The following is an 18,558-nucleotide window of genomic DNA, read 5'->3' as shown; positions in this document are numbered from 1 at the left end:
ACAGGGAGCAGCACTGAGCCATAATTAAGGAACTTCCAATATGTGCCCAGTTGGATTTCAGAATCGCTATGGGCCAATCAGTGCTGTATCTTCCCATTTGCTCCATTCTTGAATGAAAAGATCTGCCACAATAATTATATTCTCATCCAACCACTGTCTGTTGGGAGGGAAGGGGGAATAGAAAATTTGTCTCTTCAGTTAACATATCTTCAAAGAGAGAGAAACCATGCCCAAGAAACCAAACCCAAGTAGTCTCACCTGTACCTGGATCTAACTTAGATGGTTAGATCCTGGACCTGACACTTGAGCCTGATATTGTAATGGAATGACACCTATTGGTGAGTATATTTTGTACATGGGATCAATGTAAATAATTTGTGGCCAGAGACCAGACTGTATTGATTTTAAAACAAATCCACAAATTCTTTGACACTCCCCATTAAAAGATGGGACTTACGCTCTCTTCTATGAAATCAGGACCATCCTGAGTGACTGACTTATAACCATTAGAATGCAGTAAAAGTGATGCTATGTGACTTCTGAAGATAAGTCTAAAAAGGCCATTCAGCTTCCACTTAGTTCTTTTGGGACACTCACCTTTGAAGCTCTGAACTATCATGTAAGAAGTCCAGCCACCCTGAGGCCACCACGCTTTAAGCAAGCCTAGGCCATGTGGAAAGGCCACACGTAGATGCCATGGCCAGCAGCCTCAGCCGACATCCCACAACACTGACCGAACAAACACCAGACACATTAGTGAAGACAATCCTGATGATTCTGGCCTCCAGCTGTCATGTCAACCCCAACCATCAAGTCTCCCCAGGCCCCCGACGTCACTGAGCAGAGACACAGCGTCCCCACCATGCCCTTTTAAATTCCTAATCCACTAAAACTTTGACCATAATAAAATGGTTGTTTTATGCCACTAAATTCTAGAGTAGTTTGTTATGCCATGAAAGTAGCTAGAACAATATTATAAAGGAAGAATTCCTGTCAGTTTTCAAGTGAGAAAACCAGGACAAAGAGAGGTTAAGTAATTAACCGATGTCACAGAGAAGCAAAGCAAAAATTCTAAAACAGACCTATCTGATTCTAAAATTCATGTTGATAATCATAGTGCTACCCTATCTCCCACAGATATCTCTATCTCTTTGTCTTGTCTTGTTAACTTTTCCCCACCAAGAATGATATGCACACTTCGTCTGCTTCTCTAAGACCAGATCACTGTTTGACGTCATATTACATCCCATCTGCTCTGTGAAGCACATGCCCAGACTCCAGCCCTTAGCACCATCCGTCTTCTGAACTGTCTCCAACTTACATTCTATGATTTTCATTTGACAATTAGTGAACGGGAGTATCATTAATTCGTGATTAGTAAATTCATTGCTTTTCTGATGCACGTTCCTTGGCTACCCTCTTGAATTATATTCCTAGACAAGGGTTGAAAATACAAGTATCTACAGAATCACAGCAGGTAGTATACAGCAGTGAAGAGAGGTAGGTGCAGAAGAACAGACGTGGTCTGGATCAAGTCACATTGGGAAGCAAATGCCCCATGTAAACGGGTTGGCCACCACCCGGCTCCAGCACACTGATTTTCTTCATAGCGTGTATCACCTCCTGATATATTATACATTTATTTGTTTATTGTCACTCTCTCCTCATTAGAATGTAAGTTTCCTGAGATCAAGAACTCTGTCTGCTTTGTTTACTGCTGTATCACCAGAGCCTAGAACAATACTGAGTCTCAGTCAATAAAAATCTGTTGAAGGAATAAATGAATGAACAAATATTGCCAAGTGGGAATATAAGCTCAATGTCGCAAGATTTTCCAATTTTTCAAGAAAAGCCAAAATAAATAATTTTATGTGCAGTCTCCCAATTTTTAAATGTTGGCAACTAATTAGAAAAATCTTAAGCCATTTTGGGGATGAGTAGATGAAATATGCCTGCAGGCTTGGATTCGATCTGAAAGCTGCATTTGCAATCATTGTACTAGAGGGATCTTAGACATTTTTATCTTTCTAATTTCTCAAGATAGTGCCTTGCAAATTGTAGATAACTTGATAAGCAAATAATGATGATGCTTCAAATATGCACACTTGAGGCACTGCTACAATTCAGCCTTGAATTATTAAGATGCTAAAGTTACTCTCTCGTGTTCCAAAGGAAACTACTTCAGCTTCTGATCCAAAACGGCCACCTGGACTTCAGACAACCATTCCACACCCAAGATTCTAAAGCTAAACTTCCACTTCTTCCAGCTCTTAAGCGCTCAGAAACTTCCCATGTGCTCTCAGTAATAAAGAGGAAAGGCAGTGAAAAGAAAACAGATTGGATTTCCAAGGGATGACAGGAAAAGAGAACCAAGTTTTAAACCATATTTTCGTAGTTGATAAATAAGGGCACCAATGGCAATTTTGTTTTCCCTTTTACTATTCTTAGCATTTTTAGATTATACAATCTAAAAAGCTATTTCAGTTGACCTTTCAATGTTCTCTGGTAGCATGTTTTATCTTTTCTACATAAAATTTAGTAGGAAGTTTAAAATGTTTACTAATTACTTAGATTCTTAACTCTAATAAAAAATCACATCTAAATAATTAGAGTGTGCCTGGTTTTAAACATGGGTCACTTAGCAACAAGCATAATCGTGTAGGGCTGAGAACACTTTTAAGAGACTTGAAAGAAAACATCCTAGGAAAAAACATTTCCAGGGGACTCTATGCTACTAGCTGACCCACAACGAGTCAATCATCAACTTCTGAAGATGTGAAAGGAAATGAGATGTCTGGGTGTTTCTTTTCTGTGTATGGTCCAATGCACATAGCTTTCAAATGCCCATGAGACATCAACAAGCGTCAGAGGAATTCAACATATCAGATGATTGTAAGTCTGAAAGAATAAAATGTCTTCTAGCCCTCTACAGGCACCATTTAGGACATTATTTTAATAATTACGTAGATGAATCCACTATGTGCAATTCTTCAGTAATGGCATTAGTTTTCTATGCAGGCAGGTTTTATTTTTTAAATAAGTCCCACAGTGATTCAAATTGAAAGTAACAGTGTGAAAAAAGTATTTAGCCAAACCTATTTTGCAAAGTTTAGGTTATTATAGAGCTATGAACTTCCTACAGACTAAGAATACAGATTTCCATTGACTTCTTCTGTTATATTTGAGCAACACTGAATGTGATGGCCGCTGGGTGGGAGAATCATTACCTGGGTTCTCTTACAGACACACAGGCAAGGTGGTGGGTCAGAGCTCCTAGGACACAGGGGGAAAATTCAACATTGGGGGGTCCTTATAGACACACAGGCAAGATGGTGGATCAGAGCTCCTAGGGCACAGGGGAAAGCCCAACATTGGGGATCAGACCAACAAAAGTTTGTCATCCAGCTCTACCAGCTGCTGACTTTTTGACCCTGTGAAAGTTACTTATCTCTTTAAACCTCAATTTACTTTACTCATTTGGAAAAATGGAATCACAATACTTTGCTTTAGGGTTGATATGAAAATGAAAATAAATGCATATTTATTGTGTAAGACATTGAAATGAGAAGGAAATTGTTAACTCAGCATGGCCTGACCTAGCCTGATTAATGCCATGCAGTAGCAGAGCACCATGGTGCCATAATGGTAGCTGTCGTAGAGAGTCCAACTGATTCTATTAGAACAGATAGTGAATTCTGCAGGTTTCCTATGTATCGCCCTTCCCTGAGAACATATTTCTGCAGACTCGGGTGTTATGGGCTACAAGAAGCTTTATACCTTACAGAAGTTCTAGCATATTGGCAGAACTTATATACAAAATAATGTTCACTGAGTATTGCTGTTAATCATTGAAAATCAGAAAAATTAAAATGTTCATCAATAGGAGGGTGACAAATTTTGATATACTCATTCAACCATTCTATTCAGGTAGACCAAGAACATAATTTTAAGCAAAAAATAAAATGAAATAAAAATAAGTTTTAGAATGATATCTATAATGTAAAACCACTTATATAAAACTTTAAAGCCTGACATGTATTGTTAATAGATATATACAGACTTAATAATTCTGTGATACTATGCATGGAAATGGTAAATGCAAACTTCAGGACAGTGGTCATCTCTAAGGGAGGAGACAAGGCTGTGGGATCAGGCAGCTGTAGACAGAGGGCTCCAACTCTGTCCAATATGTTGTACACTTTCAAAAATTAAATTAGACTGAAGCAAAGGCAAAGTGTTCAGATTCTATAGAGCTGGCTGGAGTTTATTATTATTTCCACATTTTCTGTATATTTGAATTATTGCACAATAAAAAGAAGCAGCTTTCCCAGTCACATAAATAAAGACAAGTAATTTCCCAAAACAAACAACAGCTGTTCCAGAGAAACTCAGGAGATGAAGAGAGACAGGGATAGTGGGGATGAGGAAGGTGCCTCAAGGAATAAGAGGGCTGGGTATAGGAGTCACTCCTCTCTGACTTTCTGAAACAAGGAAGATAATTCCCACCACCACCACCACCACCCACCCCTGGGGCTAAGGACAGAATTCAGAAGTTTAAGATATGAAGAGGATAGAAAGGATTCAACATTAATGCAAAAATCAGGTTACTTTACAGAGAGTACATTATCCAAAAACATCATTAAGCTTAAAATACTTACTACAACCCCACTCTTGGTGGTAGTTTCTCTGTGTGTGAAGTTGCAAATTGCCCAGGCTAAGTAATATGTGGACATGAGAGGGGTCTGTGAAAAGTGATCCGTAACCCATCCATCTTCTTCAAACACAGACGTTTCCACTGGCATATTGGATAAAGATAGATAGGTTGCTTGATGCTTGATGCTGATTTTGAAAGTAGCCTTGTAGATGGGCTCGTCAAAACAAGGAAATGCCTTTCTGGCATGTGTAGGTGAAAACTGAGTCACACCAAGGAATCTGGAAAGAAGAAAATGACATTCTCAATTACATTTGTGGCTTGAGTTAAGTTATGACCACTTCACATGCTTCTGCTGATAAAATATTTTTGCCAAATTGCAAGATACTTTTTTTTCTGAACCAAACTTAACTGCATGAAGACCATGAAAGCATAATTCATACATATTTCCCCAACAATAAAAATTCTTCAGGGAAGTTTCATCTCAATTAAAGTAAATTCTCTAAACCCAGAGCAGTATTTTCTAGATAAAACATTAACATTTTATAAGAAAACAATGCATTGGCATCTTGTTGGCAAATATTGGAAAGTAATGGTTCTCCTTTTCGGTGTGCCTGCCTTTCTTCCCCGAGCCGTACAACAAGTAAAGACAGTGAAACCGAAATCCGAAAGCTGTCATCAGATACATGTAGGACACAGACCATCACTGGGAAACATCTGTGCCCTCACATTTCAGCAAGACCTAGCCTGAATTTTGGTAAGAAAAAGCACTTTGAAACTTGACAAAACTTGGTCTGAATTGACAACATTCTTACCCATATCACCTTGGGCAATTTCCATAAGGTGTAGTTGTCCATTGCTTAAAAGAGAAGAATCAAGCCCGAAAAGCTCAGAGGGTAAAAAAGAGGACGTGAAGGACCATCACTGTGAATAGACGAACTGCGCCCAGCAGGCAGTCAACAAACTGCAGCCACTGAATAAACGACAGCGGCTGATTCACAGCATCGTCAACCTTTCTGGGAGTGTAATCACATATGTTTACATTGAACGATCCAGACACCATTGGTTTTTACTACTCATAATACGTAGTTATTAAATAAATTTTATATGTTAGTATATGTTAGTATAATACATATAAATTAATATACTATGTATGTAGTAAACATGTCCATGTGTGTAGATGTATACATCTATATACGAAATATATTTAATGTCCTCAAGTTTTCAGATCAAGCTGTGAAGTTGCATCTCATTAAACTCTTAGAAGCAACTTCTACGTTCTTTCATGGTTTTTGGTTACAAATGAAAATACTCAAATTAAATACTTTAAGAAGGAGACTCTTAACTTAAAAAAGAGCCCATTATTTATGAAAACATCCATGACAAAAGTTAATTAAACTTTTTAAATAATACTGGTTACAAAATTTGATATAAGGCAAATCACTATCAGACTCTTGGTGAAACATGACTGAGTTCTAAAGTAATTTCTTTTCCCCATAAGTAGTTCTGACTCCACTCCCCTCTCCACCATCCACAGTGTACACGGTTAATCTAACACAGCACAATTTCCCACTGAGCCCGAACTTGGCCTCAAAATTATTCTCAACACAGCACTTCAGGCAGCTACTTCGGATCAATAAGGGTTGATGTGTATATTGAATCTTATTGGCTATGCCTGGCTCAAACCATGAGATGTAAATGTTTTTACCATTTAAAAATTTTGAAACCTACATTTATCATTAAGGGCCTACATTTTTAATGCTTAGTTTTGAAATAGAGAAAAATAAGATATTTTTACTATTAATTGTATTCTTACCCTCAGAGAGAGGGTTTTCGAGAGTTATCCTGAACACAGTATGGGGCTGCTACACACCCGGCTTAGGTAAATCACTGAACTGTTTGAGCCTATTTTTTCATTAGTAGAAGGAAAATAATAATGTTTTCTTGGCCTTCCTTACAAAACTGTCAAGATGATAAAATGAGATAATACATGAGAAAGAAGTTTTAACTATAAATCTTCAGACAAATATAAGGTTAAAGTAGGAAGCAATCTTAGAAATCTTAGAAACGAATTGTCCAGCTCTCTTCAATTTCTAAAGTGAAAAAGCTTCGGTGAGATTAAGTGATTTCTCCAAAGTTACACAGACTGCTAGTGCAAAGCTGGCTCTAGCAGTCACATTTTCTGTCTGAGTAAAAGGTAATTATATTTCAAAAATAGTAAAATTAATCTGTAGCCATGGTTTATAAACAACGTTTCAATTCAATCGTTGGTAATAAAGGCTCTTCTTTCCAAATTTGCCAGCATCAAGGTAAGATTTTTCCTTATTATTTTCTACTGATAGTAATAGTTTTGCTTAATGAAATGTCAGCACCTTTTAGTTAGAAAACACCCATTCACAGCTTTCTCTTCATGTGCTTTTGTTTTCCATAATGTTCCTGAATCTTATCTTTCAATCTCACTAATTAAAGTGTCTATGATGTTGATATTTCTCTATTGAGGGTATTTAAAAAATATCTACGGGATTTGATACATGAGAAAAAGTGTTTCCTTTTAACTTTCAGGAATCTGAGAGGGGCCGGCCCCGTGGGGAGTGGTTAGGTGGGCGTGCTCCACTTCGGATCCTGGGCCGACCCAGCACTGCTCACCAGGCCATGCTGAGGCGGGGTCCCACGGGGCACAGCCAGGAGAACCTGCAGCTACGTACTGGGGGCCTTGGGGAGAAGAAGAAGAAGAAAAGAGAAAAGATTGGCAACAGATGTTAGCTCAGGTGCCAATCTTTAAGAAGGAAAAAAAAGTCTGAGGACTCCAATTCGTCACTGAACAAATAAATATTGTCTGCTATGTATGAGTACTTCACTATATTAGGTATGTGGTATGATTTTTTAAAAAGACATAACCATTTTTGTCCTTAAGGTCTTTGCAATCTAATTAAAAAGAAAAAATGTACATATACATAAAAAACAACTAATAGTACTTGGGAAAAGTTCTACGAGAGTTCAACCAGGAGACTGCAATTAGAATGTACTTGTTATTAGGTAAAACTCAAAGGTGTCTTTGGCATTAAGTAATTAATGGGCAGGAATTTATTAGATGTAGAAGATCTAAATAACTCTGGGCTAATAAGATATTAATAAACCAAATATTTATGCAGAAGAATCACATTGTGCAGTGTCTTTTTGCCTTACATAGTAAGTAAATATGTTAGCAAAGCCAGCAATTTAAATCACTGATTCTCAGGGTTGAAAGCAATTATAAAGATCATCTAGTGACTTTTTCTGCAACTCAAATTCTTGATGAATTCATACACACAGTATATATATATACATATGCACAGAAGCCAACATACATTCTGATAATGTCTAAATGAAGAAACACCAATTTCACAGTCCGGCACCTGAGGACGATTGCAATTGAATTTCAATTCAGTATTCAGGAAGTCAAAAGAAGTCCCTCAGTAAAGAAGAGCAGTTGGACTAGATTACCTTTAAGGCCTTTTCCAAGATTGAGATCCAATAACTGAACAAAAATTAGAAATAAAATATTCCTTGAAATTGATGAGTTTTTGTAAAAAACGTTAAATTACACTGCCACTAAATAGCTTTTAACTACAAGCTCTATAATGCATTTGCTTCTCTTAATCATGCATTTGTGAGTGTTCAATACTAAGGAGAAAAAGATAAATACATATACTTCCTTCCCTCAAGGAGTTTATACTCTAATAAGTGAAATTAAACATATACCTAAACAGATATCATACAAAAATCCACAACTAAAAGGGAAACATACAAAGAAATGACCTTCTCCTAAAGCAGGGCCTCTCAATCTCGGCAAGCCTGACATTTTTAGGTTGGATAGTTATTCACTGTCCGGGTCTGTCCCTTGCACGGGAGGATGTTTAGCAGCATCGCTGGCCTCCACCTCCAGAAGCCAGTAGCACTGCCTCTCCCCAGTTGTGACAACCACAATATCTCCAGACACTGCAAGTGTCCTTTAGGGGGCAAAACTGACCCAGCTGTGAACCACAACCCTTAAGAACTGAAGGAAGGCTTTATGGAGGAGAAAGTAGTGCTTTAAGGGTTGGAGGTAGACGGGGAAGTGAGCAAGTCGACTATGCGTACCACAGAAATAACCCTCTAAAAAAGCTTTGACTCACACATTAAGGTCGTGCCCTGTCTGCTGTGTGACAGATTCTAGTTTCGTCAGATCTCAGTATGGCCAGTCCACTTCCAACATCTCTTTCGCCCTGGACACCCTCCTTTCTAAAAAAGACAGCCAGATTCAGGCTCAGTCCACTCAGCAAGCAACAGTGTCTCTTGGGTTTCGAAAATATAATTTTGTCTTCACTGTATGTATTTTAAGATTGCCTTCAATTGATGGAAATAAGACTTCTTTTCTGCTTACTGTTGTTATTAAACACATCAAAGAGGCCTCTGGAGAAAGTGATCTGGAGCAGATAATAATGAGCTTAGTTTTCAGTAAATTTGAGTTGAATTTGAGGTGGTAGCAGGACACCAAGTAAAAGAAATAAAAAACTTTAATTAAAAATAGAAAACATTTTGGGGCTGGCCCCGTGGCCGAGTGGTTAAGTTCGCACGCTCCGCTGCAGGCGGCCCAGTGTTTCGTTGGTTCGAATCCTGGGCGCGGACATGGCACTGCTCACCAAACCACGCTGAGGCAGCGTCTCACATGCCGCAACTAGAAGGATCCACAATGAAGAATATACAACTATGTACCGGGGGGCTTTGGGGAGAAAAAGGAAAAAATAAAATCTTTAAAAAAAAAAATAGAAAACATTTTAATATCAGGTCTGGATATTAAATACATAGGTAAATACAGCAAGAAGTAAAATAAAACAGCAGGAGGCAGAAGGTAACGGGGACAAGCATTTTGCTGTCTGTTTTTCCCCTTCTTTCTTAAACAAAATCATTTTTATCTTTTAATGAATCCCTCTATTACCATAAAAAATTCCACTTTCAAAAGTGACATCCTGGAAGCATCATTCCAAGAATGTCACTTTAGCATAACTAGAAAAATATGAATAATATACATGTATTTTAATTCTCTTCTATCTAAAATAAATTACTTGATTTCTTAACAACTTGTCTATGTGACATTTTGGTTGAGCTAAGAAGGAGAGCTTAAAGCTCTCTGTTGCCTCTGAAGGATATAGAGAATTGATTTCTTCTTATTTCTGCGGAAGTTCACTAGGCAAGCTACTCGTATCAAGTCGTTATGATAAGATTCAGCAGAAGTAATGCATTAACGTTGGTTGATATTGCCAACAAATTACAGCGTGATACAAAACAATTTCTGTTCCATTATTTTCATTGTCCCTTTTTATAAAGTTAAAATATGCAGAGGAAACAAATATTTGCATAACACTGTTAGTACTCAGATTGATTCATGACTTTTCACTGTGGAACCACCAAAACCAAGAAAATCTCACAAACAGCATGACATATTTGAGAGGTTTCCATCTGGGCCACATCTATGCACTGGACACATAGCACAGTGAAAAGTGCTCTTTAAACTTGTTTCTCTTGCAACGGCAATTTGCCTGGTGTTGCAAGTGTTTCAGATTGGTAATAAAAACTCCCAAGACCTAATGAAAAGTTCCAACGGACCATCTAGTTACTGTTCAACTGTTTGCAGTAAATGGACTCAGTTACAAGGTCATGGAATTGACACATGTCCCATTTAAAGTTAAGGTTGTTAATCAAAATGCAAATTATTACTCAATAACAAAACATTTTAAGCCAAAATGTGTCGTTGTTTAGACTTTATGCTTTTATGTACTTCAATGAGTCATTAAACCTCTGCCATTTCAGAAGTATCCTGCTGAATACTCAGTGCTCTAAGCAAGTGTGTAGTCTATTTTTCAAAAATAACCATTCTAGTAAACTAAAAACACAATGCAGTAATGCCAGCAATATGTATGTAGGAAGTGGTGCATATGTGAATAATCGTGTTATAAAAACAGAGCATAATATTCATAACTATTTTCCTAATTTATGTACTAAACACTCTTATCAAAAATGATTCCTGAGTACCTGATCACCATTGATGAAGAGTATTATAAATGCACTAAAATTCTTTCCCAGCCCATAACATTAGGTTTTCATAAGAATACATAAAATAGCTCTGAGACTCATTTGTTTAATACTGGAAAGAGGCAAATCGTGACGTAAGTGTTGTAAAGTGCTGCTACTGTTAGAGCTCACAGAAAGTCGTGAGAATAGTATCTAATGACTGAGTGCCTTTCCCTCGTACCTGGGATTTTCTACGTGCTGTACTGGCTCCACTCCTGACCCTTCAGTCTCTGGTTTGTGCTGTTCTCACTGCTGACAGAGAGTGCCATTACCAGAGAGCTGTGTGTTCCTTCTGTTCCACATACTCTTCCTGCTCCTTCAGCCCTCTCCATCTCACCGTGTCTGGACCAAGCATGGGGTTTCTCTAGTGATGAAATACCATAGCCTTTCTCCTCTCTCTCTTCTTCATGGTGGAGGGGCTCTTTCCACCACTCTCCCCCATGCCCCTTACCCCCCGTCTGCAATTACCAATTGTCAGACACCATTCTAAGTGCTTTCTTACTTAACTCATGTCATCTTCACAGTCAGCTTATGAAATAGGGTATCATTACCTCCACTTTCCCGATGAGAATGCTAGACCCAGGACAATTAGGAAACTTGACCAAAGTCATAAAGCTAATAAATGGCAAAGTCAGGAAATGAACCCAGACAGTCTGGTCCCAGAGCCCTGAACACAGTTGACACACACACACACTGCTGTGTCCAGCAACATGACTAAAGTGGCCAAACCTACTTTTAAAAGGGAGAAAAAGTAACCAACTGTAATTGTAAAACTTCATTCTTTTACCATCCTCTGATTTTTTTTTTTTGAGTTGTGCAGTCATGAGGCAAGATCTGAATAATGAAACTAAAACTTGCCCCCGAAAGTGAACCTAGGTCTGCACTGGGAGGAATCAGTTTGCCCCGTCCCTGTACCAGCGCCAGAGCTCCCCAGCCCCGGAGCCCTTGTTTATTCGGAGACCGGCAGGTGCACCTGGAGGCAGGAGGGGTGAGCCCGAGGCCCTTCGCCCCAATTCTGCACCGCCCAATCCTGCCATTCTTATTCCACCTCACAGCCCCATCGTCACTATCCAGCTGTGCCTGTGTGAATTCTTTCAGGAACTGAAGATGAAGAGGAATATTTTTCATCTTTATATTCTTCCAAATTCTATGTAGTAAAATTCTGTTGGAGACACCATCCACTCTCTGGCGGCAAAAAGCAGGATTGATTGGGACTTTGAAAACCTCTGGAGGAACCCAGCCACTACTGCAAATCTGAAAGGATGTAAAGGATGCACGAATAATTAAAAGGATGATGATGATGATAACAATGATGAGAGTTATCACTGCTGGTAGGCAGGAGGATGGCACGGCGTGACAAGGGATGCCCTTCCTTACAGACTGCAAAACATCTCCGTATGAAAAGTGAACTATTTCTTCGTTGCTCTTTATGTCATTCTTTGAAGTCACACTTAAAAAAATGAATCCTATTCTTGTAGCCCTACGGACCAAATGTCACCGCCCTCAAGCAAACCTAAATTGTTGCCCGGAACTGTTGTCTGAAGCCCATCCACATACATAGGGCAAAAACTGGTTTGAGGAAATAAACATGTTTTGCAAACCAAACAAATACCAGGAAACCAGTCACAGGTCCATCTGTGTTTGAAAGAGATCCAGAGCAGATAACGACTGTTTGAGGGGCTGCTTGGAGTTACTTTGAATAAATAAAAACACAGTCACACTAGTTTAACTCTTTAAAAGGAAGTGTATACTTCATTACTATCCACAGTGATCAAATCAGAGGGCACCACGGAAATCACGGCCAGACAAACGCTGACTGTATGGGTTTTCCTCCCTGAATGGGTCATTATTAAACGGTCAAAGCTTTTTTAAAAAATATTTTCTAGATTTGGTTAGGGGTGGCATTCTGAATTATGACCAAAATGCAGCACTGGACTCCGTTTGGCCATTTGGTCTGTGTGCTGGGCAGGAAAACAGTGAGCTAAGTCCATTAAGGACTCATACAAACAGTTTTCACAGAAACAAACAGTGCTCACAAATTTTTAGTTCACAGCCTTCCATTCATGGACAAAAGGCCATCTACCCCAACTTGTTCACGTAAAGATATCTCCTCCCCAGCGTGAATGGGAGAAATGAGGCTGCTTCCAACAGAAAAACAATGTGGTGGTTTTCTTGTTTTTATTAAATATTATGATTATTAATTCATTCCAGAAAAAGTACAAGGCATCAGACCAGGTACACTAACGCCACTAAAGATTAAATGCCCACCCATAAAACCCTCTATGCTCAACACAAGATTTTTGCAAAAGAGTTTTTTTGAGACTCTTTTTGAGAACCGCAATGTTACTTTGCCATTTCACTCAGAGATCATGGTTTCTCCTACATAATCCTTGATAGAAAAAGACCTCCTCTTTTCATTCTGTCTTCTGTCACTGTGGCATGTTATAGACCCAATTGTAGTTTGTCAAAGAAAAAGTCTCCCTTTTGAAAGTGAATAAAATGTTCATTTACTTTGGGTAAATTTCAGTCTGACCATCTGAACCTAAATTAAGGTACCCTACTTTGACATGGGTATGCTCACCATCTGGTTACCACAAAGCAGCAATTACTTTTGGTAAATGAACATTTTACCAAGTTCTAAGCAAGCATATTCTACTGTAGGATAGTACGGCATAAATATGCACCCTTTTTTATCTGCTTGCTACACACGTATTTGAGGAAAAAGTGAATATGGACTCTGCCTAATGGAGATAATTTACCACTGTGTGTACATATTTCACATTTAAAAGAATCTATTTATTTTCAACATTCAACAAGTGGTTGTTGAATTTTCCCATCAGCGAAGTGATCAACCAAGAGTAGAGGATTTGCCTCAAGTATAGGAACCTCACGCTTCAATGGGGAGCTTGTCTTCTAACCTTTCCCTGCTGCGGTATGGGAACCACAAGAGGTAAGTCTTCCCTGTAGGACAAAACCAGCCCCCTCCAACACCCAGGGGGCTGTGAAACCGTCCCGGAATCAAAGGTATACAGTACAAGTGAAGCCGAATCTTCCTGCCCTCACCCAAGTTCTCTCTCCCAGACCTCTGAGGAGCGAGGCAAAGAACCAGATGGACTGAGTATTAATGAGTTGTTTCCACATAGGCTAAGTAAGGTGAACTAAATTGTAGTATTGCTCTTTTAAATATTTCAAGTTGCTCAATGTGACTCCCCCTTGGCAAATTAAATATTTATTTTCATTACAGAATTTATCTGATAATTAAGTTGGCAAAAATTATGACTAACTAAAGACCAAGATATTTAATCATAAATCAAATGAAAACCTAGCGTTTGCATCTGTGTCCTTTTGAAAGCATGTTTTAAAATGTCAACTTACATTTTATCTGGGCAACAAAATCATCACCTATAAAAGTCCAACCCTAACTGAGTTCTTGATATCAGTGTGTTTAAAATTCTCCAAGTAGGCATAGTAACAACAACAACCAAAACAATAATAGTTTAATGTATGTAATGTTGACATAATTGTGAAATGGTTTATTAGATTTCCTCTGCCTTATCAACTCTAGTAGAAACATCCAAGAAATTATCATATTCACTCTGGTATTGAAGGAGGAAAAAAAAGTGGAACAAGGACTTTCCCTAAGATACTATTTGGAAACACCCAATCTGGCATTTCTACTGGGATGCAGAGTTTAGCCACATGTGCACTAGGTTAAACTTTCAACCGAGTTATTTACATCTTTGGGATAAACTGAAGGAGAGAGTTTGAATACAAACATGCACTAGGGGTGCAAGAAATCAGTTATGGGTCAAGCAGAAACATCTGGTCTGTTTAAGATTCCTGTTAATTTGAAAGCACTGACCAAAACAAGCTCAGTTCCACCAAATATATTTTGGCATGCTTCAAAAACCAGGATTTGTTGGAAGTATTTATTTCACCACCACAGGATTTATCAGTAATTATATGCAACTCTCACTACTGACATTTTGACATTACAAGCTTGTTTCTAAACCTAACATTCAAATTTGCTTTCTACGTCTTTCCCCCCATAGAAATGCTCGTGGGCTTAAAAACATACTTTTAATCTGTACACTTTAGAACACATTGGAAGAAGTGATGGAAGGGGGTTTTAAATTATCCACATCTGATGTTAGGAGTTTGAAAGTGAGTAATTTATACATTTACTTACCAGAGGCTTTAAGTATCAGACAAATACTAAAGCACTGGGCAACTTATTTACATGAGGTCACTTCATGGCACTCTATAAATAATGAAATGTTTGTGTTCCCCCATAACACACTGAAATTTCCCCAGCCTCTTATACAATAACAACTTCTTCTGAGAGTTTCTAGACACCACAGGCCCTGGTCCAGGGCTCAGAAAACCAAAGCTGGAGTGGCAGCTCTCCCCGGACCAGCCTGCTGACCTCAGGCAGCTGTGCCCCCTGAGCCCACGTTTTCTGCTGTTGTGAGAACCACTCAGAACAGGGCAGGCTCTGCCAGTGGCATCATCACTCACCTCTGACCTGCTCTGCTTCAAAGGTTGTCGATTTCATTTTCACGTTCATTTTAGTTGTTCGCTGGCCCTACAGTCACTTAATTAACCGAAGTTAGGGCCAAAAGCAAGAATCACTTCTTTATTCATTCACCAATATGCTTGAGGGCTTACTATCTCTGGGAACTCCCAACAGCTAAAGTTTATGGTGGACCGTCTGTATGCCAGGTTTAGGGGTAACTGCTTGTCAATGCATTAACTCAGGGACCCCCACGACGATTCTAGGAGGGTAGGATTATTATTATCATGTCCAAGGCCAGGCTCTGGAGCCGAAGCACCCAGGTCTGATCCCTGCTTTCTGGGCTCACTCTGAGACAAGTCACTGGACTTCAGCTGCCTCCGAGACCCGGCTGTTGAACAGGGAGTGCTGATAGCACCTACACCACAAGGCTCCTGTGAGATCGGGTTAATCTATGCTGCTCAATAAACCCTGGAGGTAGTCATTGGCAGGAATTGGTGACTTGGATTAACCAGTTTCCTCAAGGTTCACCAGAGCCAGAGTTGTAGCTGGGATTCGAACCCAGTTCTGTTGGACTACGGAGTCTGAGCTCCAAACAAGTGGTGAAAAGCCCCACGGCCTCTCGAAAAAATAAAAATCGAACACTATCCAAATCTGAAAAGCATCAAAGGCGCTCACTGACAAGGTATTTAAGACTGGCCGCCAGCTTTCCTCCTTTCAGCGCGGGAGCCATCTCCGGAAGCAGGAACTCAAGAACAAGCAACTGGAGTCGCCGCGTGAGCAGAGAGCCGGCGTTTCTCCCTGGCTTCGGCCACGGCAGCCGCCACCCCCGCTCCCATTCCCTTAGTCTGTCACCGGACTGGCTCTTACAGCCCCGAATCTCGACTTTCAGTTTTGGCAAGAAAACTTTATGCAACCCGAGTCCTTCCTGTGCTGCGTGCCTGCAGGATGCCCGGAGAGGAGGGCGCGAGGAGGGGAGGCGGGAACGTTCCCCGGCCCTACCCTGCGCGGACATCTCACCGGGACGCGCCGCTGCCCTGGCCTCTGGCGCTCACTTATTTTCCCTCGACGGTAATTTGGCAGGCTTTTGATGTCACCCTGGCATTGCTCAGATTACACACTACCCTTTAAAAAGTAAAAAGAGCTGTGCGCCCCGGCTGGCTAAGGAAATTTGACCAGAGGAGGGGGGCTTCCAGACTAGAGGAGGGGGTGGCATTCGTCGTTTGGCACTGGTGAGTTCCTGGAGTTGGCAGCAGTGAGAACCCAAGCATCCTGGAGACCCCGGGGGTCCTGGGTGATAGTCTCACCCCACCTTCGCCTCCTTCCCCCACCCCTCACTTCCCGGTATCAGAAGCCAGCGGGTCCCCGGGGCCGCCGGCGCTCAGGGTTAGAGCAGCCTGGCGGGGTGGGGCCGTGCCGGGACCGCCTCCCTCCTACCTTCTCTCCCCGTGGAGCACGTAGGAGCTGCGGAAGAAGCCCAAGAGCTCGTTCTCGATCAGGGCATTGTAGATGATCTTCAGGTTGTAATTCCTCTGCGCGTCCAGGGTCCTGTTCAGCACCACCACTAAGACCTGGGTTTGCGGGTAGAGGAAAAAGCCGGCCACAGGGACAGCCCCAGCCACCCGGTCCTCCGCCACCTGCACCTTCTCCACCGCCACCCGGGAGGCGTGCAGCACGACGTAGCGGGTGGCATTCCGGCACGCGATCTCCACGTTGACCTCCCCGGAGAAAGTGAAGTTCTCCATGAAGGCAGTGAGCATCAGATTGTAGTGCAGAGGCTTGAGGTAGCCCGACAGGCGCAGCTGTGTCCACGGCTGCCATTGCTCGCGCTCCTCCTCCGACGGTGGCTGAGCGGACGGGGTTCCAGGGGCGGCCTCCCCCGCCTCGGGCTGCCCGGGGTCCCCGCCGGCGTGGGGGTGGCGCCGGGCCGACCCCGGAAGGCTCTCGTTGCCGCCTCGCGCTGGGAAGCCGGCGGGACCGCCGTCGGCGCCGGGCGCTGCTCTCGCCCCACACTCGTCGAAGCGCAGGCTGAGCAGAACCGCGAGCATGGTGACCGCAAGCAGCGCCACGATGGACACGGCGAAGGCCAGCACGAGCCGCTTGTGCACCGTGATGTGGCGCTCGGTGGTGCAGGGTCGCACCCCCACGGAGTCCGCCCACGGGTCTGAGAGCCCCCTGCCGCCCGCTCGGAGCGCGGCGTCGTTCTCTCCCATCGTGGCCGCGAAGGGTGAGCTGCTCTTCTCAGCCCCCTCCTCCTCCTCCTTCTTCTTCTTCCTCTTCTTTTTCTTCTTCTTCTTTTTCTTCTCCTCCTCTTGCTCCCCCCGCTCGCCGTCCAGGGCCATCACAGTGCCGCCTCCTCCTCCCCCGCCCCCTCCGGCACCCCCCGCGGGCGGGCCACCCGGGCCACCGCCAGCGCAGGCATCAGACAGCGCACGCGGGCGGAGGGCACGACGCAAGCTGGGACCCTGGGGATGCCGGCCCGGGTTCTTTTAAGACGGTCTCTGGCCGCAGGCGACAGCAGCCTCGCCCGCCATTAGCCCGCCTCTCTCTGGACACCAGCGGCCAGGGCGCGGGGCGTTGAGCTCTGGGACGCGCCCAACTTGGAAAGCGTCTGGCTCGCCCCGGCGCGCTACTTCTCCGGCGGGCGCCGGGCGCACGGACACATACTGCCCCCACCCCTCCGCGCCTGCGAGTTGCGGCTCACCCTCCCCTGTGCAGAGCTGTCGCCTGGCTTTCCGTGGGAGCCTTCCAGCAGATCCTGGGCTGGAAAGGACAAGGAGCCGTGGGGAGGGAAGTTAGGGCTTCCGCTTTCTCTCCCCACTCCAGCGGCGGCGTTCTGTCCTCTGGGTGGGATGTGCTCGCAGAAGAGGTGGCGGCGGCAGCAGCGGAGGCGCCGAAGCCATGCACCCGCAGCCGGAGACAAGACGATGGCCAAGGAGGAAGAGACCGGGTGCACCAGCCGGGTGAAGTCCCAGGGCCGCAGAGCCGCGCCTGGAATCTGTCCTGGAGACGCCTTCTCCTCCACCTCGGACACTTTAAGCAGCGGTGGCGGCAAACGGCGTGGGCTTGCAGACCCGACAGCGGGCTTCTCTCGTTCCGACGTTGCTCTGACCTCCGGAGATGACAAGCGAGCAAGAAGTGTCCAGCCGGGCCATCCCCTTCAGGTAGATGAAGCTCCGGGTTTGCTCCGTAGCCCCGTGGGGAGAGCCGGAGTGCGTGTGTGCGAGTGCGTGTGCATGTGTGTGTGTGCGCGCGCGCGTGTGTGTGTATACACAGACTCCAGGTCTGGATTCCCAAGGCTACC

At 42.8% G+C, this 18,558-nt stretch overlaps 1 protein-coding gene across 4 annotated transcripts in view; it reads right to left on the bottom strand.

Annotated features, from left to right (window-relative positions):
* TRHDE (thyrotropin releasing hormone degrading enzyme) overlaps positions 1-17,596 on the bottom strand; it is a 361,531-nt gene extending 343,935 nt beyond the window's left edge. For all 4 annotated transcript variants that reach the window (XM_001488016.6, XM_023631426.2, XM_070253944.1 and 1 more), the window contains exons 1-2: positions 16,692-17,596; positions 4,659-4,932 (exon numbers count right to left, since the gene is read on the bottom strand). In XM_001488016.6, the coding sequence (XP_001488066.3) occupies positions 4,659-4,932; positions 16,692-17,596 (1,179 nt within the window). The remainder of the gene's footprint in view (positions 1-4,658; positions 4,933-16,691) is intronic.
* Between the last annotated feature and the right edge of the window lie 962 nt (positions 17,597-18,558).

The sequence above is a fragment of the Equus caballus genome, chromosome 28 (assembly GCF_041296265.1).
Source record: "Equus caballus isolate H_3958 breed thoroughbred chromosome 28, TB-T2T, whole genome shotgun sequence".
NCBI lineage: Eukaryota > Metazoa > Chordata > Mammalia > Perissodactyla > Equidae > Equus > Equus caballus.
Note: the sequence above shows the minus strand (reverse complement) of the source record. Positions and strands in the feature narration are given on the sequence as shown.